The 12,625-nt window shown below is 44.3% G+C and overlaps 1 protein-coding gene across 2 annotated transcripts in view; it reads left to right on the top strand.

Moving 5' to 3' along the window:
• The first annotated feature begins 1,395 nt into the window (after positions 1-1,395).
• Positions 1,396-12,625, top strand: part of ago3a (argonaute RISC catalytic component 3a) — a 114,383-nt gene continuing 103,153 nt past the window's right edge. For both annotated transcript variants that reach the window (XM_084335791.1, XM_084335790.1), the window contains exon 1: positions 1,396-2,296. In XM_084335791.1, the coding sequence (XP_084191917.1) occupies positions 2,278-2,296 (19 nt within the window). In that variant the 5' untranslated portion in view covers positions 1,396-2,277. The remainder of the gene's footprint in view (positions 2,297-12,625) is intronic.

Here is a 12,625-nt window from a genome sequence, read left to right as displayed (position 1 = left end):
AAATATCGGTGATATGATTGATTGATTGATTGATTGATTGAAAACTTTATTAACAGATTGCAGAATGGGTACAATACAGTAAAGCTCAATACATACAATTGTTAAGGGGATGCAGACCAGAGAAAGACTTTCGTCTTGTTTACATCAGGGTCCCCCATTTTAAATTCATATTTAGTTGGTGATAGTATACCACTAGACAGTATTATGAGAGTACATCTGATTGATTGACTTCTCATTATTACATTTCATCATTGATTGATTGATTGATTGAAAAGTTTATTAACAGATTGCAGAATGGGTACAGTACAGTACAGCTCAATACATACAATTGTTAAGAGGATGCAGACCTGAGAAAGACTTTCGTCTTGTTTCCATCAGGGTCCCCCATTTTCAATTCATCATATGACACACATGACATACAGATAGACAGTACTGCTACATCTATACATTTATGACATACCAGATTTTCAAATACAGTACTGTTTGTGATACTAAAAAAATCCAGAAGAAGAGTATATACATTTGACATAGAAACTGTGCATTGGGGGAGGTTGGGTAGGTGGGGTGGGGCTGTACATTGGAGGTGGGGGGGGGGGGGGGGGGGGGTTGGGTAGGGGGGGGGGGACACTGTACATTGGAATACTGACATACATTTGACATGGAAACTGTACATTGGAGGAGGTTGGGTAGGTGGGGTGGGGTTGGGTGGGGCTGTACATTGGAATACTGACAAAGCCATGCTTGGTCTTTATTGTACAACTGGGTTAGGACATTTGTAGGGGCCAGTTTTGAATTGCAGTCTCCCGTAGGTGTTCTTTGAGAGTGTTTTTGAAGGTGGGTAGTGATTTACATTCCTTTACAGCTTTGGGTAGGGCGTTCCACATTGTTGTGGCATAATTGCGAAACGTGTTTAGTCCCTTGTTTGAGCCGAATCTGGGTTTTACATGATTTGTGGAGCTCCCTCTGGTGTTGTGATCGTGGTATTCACTGACCTTTGGGAAGTATTTTGACATGTACATGGGTACCTTGGTCGTGTAGTGTATCTTGTAGACCAGGCCCATTGCAAGTTGCTGTACTCTGTCGTCTACTCTAAGCCATCCTAGGTTGGCAAAGTGTGCAGGGGTGAGGTGGGTTCTAGGAGTCAGGTCAAGCAGTAGTCTGACTAGTTTGTTTTGAGATGTTTTAAACCATGAATGATATCTGTTGGAAAAAAAGCCTACTGCCGGAGCATCGGTTTTCTTGAAATGTATTCACAACACACGTAAATAAATCGGGTAAAAAGGCGGAGTTGGTCGCTCTGACGTGTGGTGATCCAGCGCCCACCTCTTCCTGTCGGTGTCAGAAAGGCAACTTCACCATATTTAGCTGGCTGGAGCCCCGCAGAGTTGACCTGTCAGCCAGCCTGGACATCTTGACAAGAATCGGAGGATTACAACCCGGAGTTGACAGTTTTTAGTTCGGAGCCGAAATACCAGGCGGCGCAACACAGACTGCAGCACCGCCGGAACACAGTGCACGGGGCGCGGGTCGTGACAACAGCTGCTTTCAGATCCAGTGGTCGTCGTCTGTCAGAACTCCAACTATCCAACAGCTTAGCCAGCCAGCTAATTATCACATAATATAACATCAGTCAGTCGCTCGCTGCATTTGCGAGGACGAGTTCGTTTATGTTGTCGTCGTTTCAGGAATTGGTCGGAATATACACTGAACCCGCTGTTATTATTATGATATCTTGACAGCGAGCCTTGTTTGTTCTCTCAACACTTCCCCGAGCCTGGCTATAGCGAGCTAACTTAGCCAGCTAGCAGGTCTCTCTGCCCGCGTCGTGGAGCAACTAGCTATCGCCGTGGCAGTGAGATCTGATTGGATACTTTGACCGTGTGGACGACTGTGCAGACACGGGGACACGACCGCCCCCCCCGGCCGCAGAGGACTCCGGGGAACGGAGAGGAGCAGGGCCCCGTGTGACAGCAGCTCCCAGAGAGCAGAGGACTCCGGGAAACGGAGAGGAGCAGGGCCCCGTGTGACAGCAGCTCCCAGAGAGCAGAGGACTCCGGGGAACGGGAGAGGAGCAGGGCCCCGTGTGACAGCAGCTCACAGAGAGCAGAGGACTCCGGGGAACGGGAGAGGAGCAGGGCCCCGTGTGACAGCAGCTCCCAGAGAGCAGAGGACTCGGCGCCTCTGCACTGCCAGGGAAGACACCGGGCTGGACGGAGGAAGAGTCCCCCGCTTTTGACTATTGTGATCCGGGGAGCGAACCGGGCAGGGACCTCATGAATGGAAATCGGAACTACAGGTACTATGATGAATTGAAAATGGGGGACCCTGATGTAAACAAGACGAAAGTCTTTCTCTGGTCTGCATCCCCTTCTTAACGTATTGAGCTGTACTGTACCCATTCTGTAATCTGTTAATAACGTTTTCAATCAATCAATACATTCTGTCACTGTATTCATAATACGTTGACTTTTTAGGGTTGCAAACTGTTTACACATTGGATCAAGGTTTTAATCAATGGAATGATTTGTATTATTTGGGCTGTCCTGGGCAGGTGGGGGTTATAACGTCTCTTAACTCAGATGTGTTTGACAGCTACCGGAAAAGCTATGAAGGGCCACCAGGTTCTTGTGTTTTAATTGTAACCAGGGAGTTTCTTAGCAGCTACTGTTGTCATTTTGTCCACGATTCAGTCAGTACCACCGATTCGCTCCCACTCTCACCATGTGGCAAAGGTGAACTTCTATAAGTCAAACATAGTCTAGTTATGGATTACTTACTTATTTGAGACAATGGGGTGATTGTGAATTACGCTGACATTAATTCACAGCATCCGTGTGAGCTACCAGGTGTTGGTGATGGACCTAATCATCTCCTTAACTGTTTTAAGGAAGAGCTACACCAGTATTACTCACTGTGTGCTCATTAGATGTTAAATCAATGTGCTCATCACAGTGTTGTTGAGTTGTGACAGGAAATGGCCAGGGGGTTGGTGGCACACAATCACACAACTCTGATATCCAATTTATGCCAGCACTGCCACTATTACAAGTTAGAAAGTTGGCAACCAAATATGATTGGGCATCGCATACTGTAGGTGTAGTGACCTCAAGTAACCTAGCAACCTGGAAATATTGGAAAAAAGAATGAAAAAAATACATGCCCACTGGCGGTAAATGGTCCCTTTGCCGGTCAAAGTGACAGTTAAAACAGTCTGAGCCGTTTGCCTTTGTTTGAGTTGTAACGGAAGCTTTCCACTCATGCAACCATACACTGACTGAGTAGCAGGTAACTCTGAACAGCCAGCCTGAATGACACGTGATACAGCACAGCTAGCTATTAAGAGATAGATATTTGATACATAGCGACAGATATATATATATATATTTAGATGCATAGCGACGGATAGATACGTTAGCCATAGAGCGAGATACATACATAGCGACTGATAGATAGATACATACAGAGCGTTAACTCCCCCATTCCAAAGGAGGTCCCCTGCTGGCTAACTACTGACCTCTGGGCTGCTCTCAGGTGCAACAGTTCCCAGGGCTGGAAAGGGAACAGGAGGTGTTTTCCATCACAACACCTAATGGCTAGTCCAGACTCCAGACCAGTTGGCATGTGTGGGAGGAGGAGGTGTCAGGTGTGTGTGTTTGTGTGTGACAGTGAGTGTTTTTGCGAGCAATTGTGTATCTCCAGCCGCCAAAGAACTGCCGTTAGCCCTCTGACTTTGTGAATGATTTAAAGGGGCCCACCATTAGTCAGTCAGTCAGAGGCTCAGAGTGGCGTGAGAAAATGCAAATGATTTGATGGCCTGTTTTATTAACCATCAGCCACTCTTCATACCAGTGGTAGCCTGGGCAGCCTGACATGCGGCTTGTAAACTTGTACTGGCAAGATTAGCACTGGGGATAATATGAGTGTTACCCTTAGGCAAATCCAATCCATTTTGATATACGCTAACTCTGTGGGATGAAGATGCTATGCTGACAAGTAGCTTTACACTATACTAAAGACAGTCGCTGTATAGTAGTAGCCTGGACCTAGATGTCGGATGCCAGAATGGTAATTTGAGGATTGCCCCAGATGATGTCGGGTGAGTTTTGATTGATTGATTGAAAACTTTATTAACAGATTGCAGAATGGGTACAATACAGTACAGCTCAATACACACAATTGTTAAGGGGATGCAGACCAGAGAAAGACTTTCGTCTTGTTTACATCAGGGTCCCCCATTTTCAATTCATCAGGATGAGTCCCTCTCTTAACAGCTGGGTGGTTTGGGTGGGTAACCCTGCACGGCACGCTCAACAGCATGCGCCCAGGTGCTTCCTGTTGTAATGGATATGCACGGCCTGGCGTCGGCACTCACTCACTGACTGACTGTATGCGCGCATACACACACATAACAGAGATGCGGTTTACTGGAAGACAATGACACATCGCTGACACTATAATAGGGACCCCCTCCCCTCCCCTGCCTGTCACAGTATAGCCTAGTTTGGTAACCAGGTGTGGTTGAGTGTTTTTGAGTGAGTGACTGTCATCCTTTTGTGAGGGGCACGGTTGGAGGTGGGATCAGTTGTTCTCCACATGAGTGGTTCTCTAGGTTTGGGTTAGAACTCCTTTTCTGTCAGGCAGACGGACCCTATTTGTGGGGATGCTTTGATGTGTCCTGCTCTTCTGTCCCTCTGCTGTCTTAATATTGTTTTCTCTCTCGGTTTCTTCCTGCTCCTTCCTTGGATTTACGCTGCCCCCCCCCCCCCCCCCTTAGGTACTTGCCTTGGATACTCAAGTTTTATCCTGTTGCCTCTCTGGGAAACTACTTCTCTGCCATTAGTTTTCTTTTCTGGTAGGGTGTCTCTGTGGTCACAGTGTGTACTATAGGGAAAGCTTAGAACTTGATTTGCAGTCTCCCCCTATAATACTCTGCTCATTAAAACAGCCCAGAGACAATAGACCCTCCCTCCCGTCTCTCTCCATCTTCAGCCACCCATAAGGGCCACCAGCATATTGTGGCAGGTTTCTATGGAGAGTGCAGTTTGCCTAGATGCTCTTTGGACTCATTGTGGCAGAGGGAGTTGCTCGCAGCTTTTATTTGTGGAAGAAAAGCGGTAGCCCCTCCTATTGCCGCCCTTTTGATTTTTTTTTACAAATTTGCCGCCACCTCCCCAGTTCCTTCAAAAGCCGAATCCTGTTTGGTGTGCAGAGCCTTCAGCATGGTTTCACGCACGGTGACGCACCTGCCACTGGACCCCGGTTCTAAACGGGAACCGGTACTATATTAGAAAAGACCGGAGTATTTATAAACTCCGACGTCATCGGTACTGCTATCGATACTCTAGAGAAATTATTATTATTATTATTTAAAAGTTGCGAACGATCTCTCCTCTCTCTGTCTCTGCACGAGAAGCGAGCCGCAGCGAGTGATTATTATTACACACACTCCTCGCGAGTCGCGATAGTCATACACATACGGGTACTTCTTAACTTAAGGAAGGTGCTTTCTCCGTGCTGAAGTGAGACACAGACGGCTCTGCCTCTGCATACACTCGAGTCGTGATGGCGGATAGAGCGAAGCGCTCGAAAGTATGGATATACTTTACAAGAGTCGATGCCGACAACGCACGTTGCCACAAGTGCAACAAAACTTTTGCCAGTAAGGGTGGCAATACGAGCAATTTATCAAAACATCTTGTTGGCAAAACATGATATTAGTGTGCAGAAATGCGCCGTATTCGACTGCCTTGGCGCCAGTGTTCCATCTGCATCCACGTCCACTGCAGCCGGTAAGCCAAGATACGGAGTTGCCTAGGCTAATAACAAATTATTACAAATAGGCTAATAAACAAAATAATTGTTTAGCTACAAATACTACAATCTAAAAACTTTTTATAGATCGTCAAGCTGAGGCGTCAGCCACCATGTCCCAGCCCAGTGAGCCCACACATCCTCCCTCTACCTCCACCACCCAAAGTCCTTTCTCCCTAGCAGCTAGAGGAAGGATGACAGAGGATAGGGTGAACGAGTGTCACAGGGCTGTGACAAAGTTTGTTACAGTCAAAGGCCTGCACCCGTTCTCTACAGTGGAGTCCAAGGACTTTAGGTAACAACTAATCATTCAGTGTATATCGTTTTTTTAGTATACATAGTTGTCTAACTTGTCTGTTGTTGTTATAAGTTATTATTGAAGCAGCTATTCCCACCACTCCACACAAATTTACAATAATTCAATAATTTCTAATCTTTACTGTAGGGAGATGACCAATGCTCTCAACTGCAAATATAAAAATCATAAAAAAATTATCAAAAAGAACCGATAAGAGTATCGATAAAGTAAAGGAATGTCTCTTTTCATCTCCCCTTAGCAAGTCTTAATTAAAACAGCTCTGCGCTCGTTGTGCTCCAAGGACATGCAGCTCTGTCTGTGTGTTTGACTGTGGGTTGACAGCCCTCTCATGTGGGTGGGCTTTGCCGCGGAAGGGAAAGAACCAGCGATGGAGAGAGAAAGCGATAGGGGGATGGAGGATGAGGAGAAAGTTGGGACTTGTGATGTGTCGGGAGGAGGTTTGGAGGTCTAAGCCAGGGCTACGCTCTTTTCCTCCTCCTCATCTCTCCTTCCTGAGGTCTGTTTTTCAGGGGGAGCAGTGAGGGGCACAGTGTTGGGGGAGGTTGCAGACAGGAAGTGAGGGACCCTGAAGCAGACATTGGGGGTTTAGAAGTGAGGGAGATGGACGGAGTTTAGCCTGCTTATTATCAGTGGCAAGAAAAAATGGATCCTGAAGTTTTTTTTTCATGCTCACTTAGTCACTTCATTGATCTATGTAGCCCTGAGGCTAGCCTTATTAAATGTATCTCTGATATCCCCCACAGCACTGCCATCCCTGAAGGCCATCCGTACACACAAACACACCAACGGGCAAATGCACTATCTCTTGTAACTACAAACTCACAGGGTCCCCTTGGCCAATAAATCAATTTGATTGTGCCCTCCACTGACCCCCCACACCCACACACATGCATACATACACACTCTCCCATGTTCGAAGCACGCTGGCCCAGGGTGCAAAGACAGAGAGCTCTATTTAACCTGCCCAAGCAGAATCCCCAGCTCAACAGAGCGAGAACACTCACTACTTGTGTGTGTGTGAGTGTGTGTGTGTGTGTGTGTGTGTGTGTGTGTGTGTGTGTGTGTGTGTGTGTGTGCACACGCTGCTGCTGACTGAACACTGGATTGCCTCTGTCTCCCTGGATGGTGGACTCTTCGGGTCTCTCTCACTTGGAGTGGACCCTACGAAGCCCCCCTCCCTGCCCCTGACACTGCTGCAATGTCTCAGATACAGCCTCACTCCTGGAAATGTCTCTCTCTCTCTCTCTCTCTCTCTGTGCCCCAGGTCTCCCTCAGGGGGAATTAGAAATGTTCTCATGTTGTTGTGACTGACTGCTCCTTCCCCACCACAGCGTTGGCTGCTGTTTGTCTGTGGCACAGTGGTGTTGGGACCCCTGGGGACCCCTGGGGAGCACTCAGAGGAGGAGGAGGTGGTTGGGCTGTATATAACGGAATTCAGTACCTCCTAGCCAACTATCTGTGTGTGTGTCTGCCTGGGCTCTGCCTGCTGTGACTGACGCCATTATGCTCTGCCACTGAGCACTAGCCCTGTTCCCACAGCCCAGGCATCTATGGATTAGATACACAACAGCTGTATTGTGTGTGTGTATGTACGCACGCGTGTGTATTATGTGTGGGCCTGTGCGCCTGTGTGCCGAGTCGGATGTGTGCACTCGTTGGCAGCGAGGAGAGAGTGAATGAGTTCAGAATCTGTATACAGGGGGTTTAGTAAGGGACTGGATGCAGTCTGTATACAGGGGGTTTAGTAAGGGACTGGATGTAGTCTGTATACAGGGGGTTTAGTAAGGGACTGGATGCAGTCTGTATACGGAGCGGAGGGGTTTAGTAAGGGACTGGATGCAGTCTGTATACAGGGGGTTTAGTAAGGGACTGATGCAGTTTGTATACAGGGGATTTAGTAAGGGACTGGATGCAGTCTGTATACGGTGGGGTTTAGTAAGGGACTGGATGTAGTCTGTATACGGAGGGGTTTAGTAAGGGACTGGATGCAGTCTGTATACAGGGGGTTTAGTAAGGGACTGGATGTAGTCTGTATACAGGGGGTTTAGTAAGGGACTGGATGCAGTCTGTATACAGGGGGTTTAGTAAGGGACTGGATGCAGTCTGTATATAGGGGGTTGTTTAGTATGGCATTGCCATTGGGTATATCAGTTGGTTGAAATATTGGGCTGATATTGGCCATATCTAAAATATCGGTATCTGCCGATATTGGCCTGCTGATATTACCATCTTTCCTGGCAAACCTAACTGTAATCAACCAGCTTAGCTATCAGTGACCTTAAGTTCAGCAATATTGTGTCATTTATTATTATTAAATGGTTGTATTTTCGACCATTGGCCGCCCTGCTAGAGTGGATGTAGTTTGTATATGAGGGTTTGGTAAGGGACGGGATATAGGCTGACTTTCTCACTATCCAGTTTTGTCATGGCCCAGAGCCCACTGTGTACAGTGTGCAATGGGAGTATTCATGCGTGACGCAAATTCAACAATATATTTTTATGATTAATTCTAGGGGTGTGTAACGATTCAAATTCAACTTGTGTTCACAATTATTTAGGCAAAGATTCATGATGGCATCAAAAAATCTCACCTAGTGATCACTATGGTTTGATTTATTTTGATTAGGGGGCCAATTTTCAACCTTAACACTTTGAGTGCCACGCCGGGTTTTCCTTTTTACCATTGCCACAGTCCACTTCAATCTTAACGTTAATATCGCCTAATCTATGTTTTAAATTATGGCTATGTGTCTAATCTGCCCGTCACTTATCAAAGACTGCTTTTCCAGTCAGTGCTGTCAAGGCAGATTGTTTTTTTATCGCTTCATTTCCGTTTCAGAGCATTTTGAAAAGCACCCGTTTTGAAATAAAAAACAGTTCATTCTAGAATAGACCATTCTGTGATAATCGTCTTTTACTGGAATATTCCAGAACGCTGATATTCGTCGGCCTATTTATGAATCGTTTTCAAATAAACGCTAGATGATCAATATTATACGTGCGCGCAAGCACATTCGCGCCGCGCACGGATAATCGCCGCGTTCATTTCCTCATGGATTTTTTCAGTAAAACCGAAAGAGCCCATTTCACATAACAGCCTATATCTTCATCAAAATTAGTCTGATTATCCTAACACTGATAACATAGATTCCTTACCTGACATCAGATGGTATCCAACTGGTATATTCCAATTCCTGATCACCATTCGAAAAAATCGATAAGTGTATGGATCCAACGTGATACAGTAGTACACATGATTCCGCGGGGCTGAGAGGCTCCAGAATGAACTGTGGTAACCCCGGCTGGATCAGTGGACTGGAAAATGTGGAGTACCGGATTTTTTTCCACCATCCATTTTCATTGAGTCCATTCCAAAATCCCTTATGTCATCTGGGAGACGATAGGGGGCACTTTTTTCCACATATGATCGCCGGCGGCGCTCATGTAGGCTCGCGTGATGCAATATGATTTCAGATCGCTAAAAAGAAAAAAAAATAGTGGCTTTCAACATAACTATCGGAAAGTAACCCGAGATATCTCGTGTGTGGTAGTTAAAGTGTTAATTATATTGTTTTGTTGTGAGGAGGACATGATAATCACTAACGTGTCTCGAGAGCTCAGCCACATCGGCACCAGGGGCGTTTTTAGGGTTAGAAAACATTGGGGGCTTCAGCCCAGGGGGGCTGTTTTTTAAAACACAGAAATACGCAATTTTAGAGTAATTAGAGATGAATACTGAATAACTAGAATCATTAGAGGTTCTCAAAGTGAGGTCCAGGTCCATGAGAGGGATCTGGGCAGTCCCCATAGAAAATTTTAAGTTAACAGGACCAAATCATCAGTTATTTATTTATTTAACCTTTATTTAGCCAGATAAAACATTGATCTGGTCCAAGAAGCCCCAACAGGAGTACAAATATACATATATACACATATATATACATATATATATATATATATATACATATACTGTACATACATACACACATATACACCAATAACAAAATAAAAACAGTTAAGAATCATACACAAGCAAATAAACAAACAAACAAATAAACATATGCACAGCCTATGTACAAAAGAAATAAACAGTTCTAGTCTTTACAGTTTTCTTCAATTACATAAACACTCAAATCAAAAGTATTACACAATTATCAAAACCTTACACTCAAGGAGCAAAATATAGGCCCAGATTTGCACCCCTACAATGTCAGCCTCACACTTTTTGCAAAACAATACACAGTGATTTGCAAAACACTAAACACACTTGCATTACATTAGACACAGTATGTCAAATTACCACACATATGAGCCAATTGGTTAAACACAGCCATCAGATGCACAAACACACCATTGCTTAATTGTAGATACACCAATCAGGTTTAAGCACTATAAAAATGCAGCAGGTGAGTTCACCTGTCTTCAACCAAAATGGAAGGAGAGTGAAGTACTGTACACAGAGAACGTGAAAATATACAATACATTCACCAAACACTACACAAGACAACCAATGATGCAGACTGATGAAAATATACATTTTCTCCCATTTTCCCAAATCAGTCAACATGGAGAATCACAACAAAAAATTATCTTGCCAGATCCAGCTAGGCAAATAGATAATGTCTAGTATTTTCTGTATTCCAGTAAAGGGTGTTTATCACAGAATCTTTATATTTTCCTGAAACTTTCAAGAAAACAAGGGTTTTTCAAAATGGTATAAAACGGAAATGAACCGATTATATAAAAAAAGAAAAGAAAAGAAAATCCGTTTCGACAATGTTGACTGCAAACAAGTCATTGATAAGTGACGGCCAGATTAGACACATAGCCATAATATAAGACATAGTTTATGCGTTCACAAATATGAGAGCACTATCATTGAAGTGGGTGCTGGCATTCAACCATGTTTTGAGACGGGGAGGCGTGGCATCCAAAGTGTTCAAGTAAAAACTACAGAATACGTAATAATAATAGAGCATAGAACAAAGTGCAAAGTAATAATGAGGATAGTGATAAAGGTAGTGAATAGTAGTGAGTGGCAGGATTCAATCAGACAGTAGTAATAGTGATGATAATACTAATACCAATTGTTCCAAACCGTAGTAACACACTGCACCAGAGAGTCAGATAGTCCTAACAGTTCTCAAGTTCACCAGCCGTTAGCTCTCCAGCAATTGGCAGCAGTCCGTTCCCATGGGTGTGGAGCCTGATGGCTACTGGCACAAAGGACTGGCCTAGGCAGTTTGTGATGTGTTTTTGGGGCATATGTCTATGGCGGAACATTCTCCTCATCTTGGCTAGCTCCTCATAGAGGGGGTGGAGTGTTTTGGGGTGGGGGAAAAAAATCGATACGTAGTAGTATCGCGATACTTTGCGTGGCGATACTGTATCGATACAGGGACGCCAAGTATCGATATTTAATTATTCATAAATATATATATATATATATATTTTTTTTTGTATAAGGAAGTTTCATTGTTCATTTCAATACCTGTAATAGTACAGTAGTCCACGCACACGTGTGCATTCAGTTAAGTTGGAATATGACTGTAATACAAACAGTTCAGTTTGTCAGGTACATGCAACACAGATTACAGTGTTTATATCTGTCTGCTTGAGAAAATACCATGTTCTGCAATAAAAATTATTGAAGTGAGATGAACAGACTGAACTTTATTTTATTGGATAAAACATGTTGACAGTTTTACTTTGCAGTTGAAAAAAGGTAATAAATTAAATTTGATAAAACATTTTTTAATTCGCAATACTCAGCGTATCGCGATATATTTAGTATCGTGAGGTCTCTGGCGATTCCCACCCCTACTGTTTTCCAGCATAGCGTCCACCTCTAGTTTGACCAGTTCAACTCCCACTATGGCGCTAGCCTTCCTCACCAGCTTGTTCAGTTTGTTAGTCTCTTGAGTTGATGTAGCCCCCACAGCATACAATGGCAACCACAGACTGGTAAAATGTCTGCAGTAGCCGGCTGCACACATTGAAACACCTGAGTATCCTCAGGAAGAACAGTCTGCTCTGTCCCTTCCTGTAAAGGGCCTCTGTGCTGTCCGACCAGTCCAGTCTACTGTTAAAGTGTACTCCCAGGAACTTGTAGGTCCCCTGGCCATTATCTCCACCTTCTCTGTGTAGGCTGTATACTATACACAATATATTGTTACACTTACACCCCTAAGTAGATGGTATATTATTTGAGTATTCTATCTATTTTTGTACCAACAATACCTTTGGCAGGATGGGAAATGGGCTAACATTTGAAGTAATTTTTCACTTTCACTACTTACAGCAGTTACTGCTGTTTGCCTTAGTTGTATACATTAAAGGGGAACTATCTTACTGTTTCTTTCACTATTTGGGCAATTTGACACGATTCCTGTGAGTCTATGGAACACATCTGTAAGGTTTTTCTCAAAAAAAATTCATTGTTTTGTATTTCTAATCAAGTACTCTAAAGCAGCATTTTTCCACTTCAAGATTTCA

This window comes from Notolepis coatsorum (genome assembly GCF_963971535.1).
Source record: "Notolepis coatsorum genome assembly, chromosome: 19".
Classification (NCBI taxonomy): Eukaryota; Metazoa; Chordata; class Actinopteri; order Aulopiformes; family Paralepididae; genus Notolepis; species Notolepis coatsorum.
This window is presented reverse-complemented; position numbering and strand designations above follow the sequence as displayed.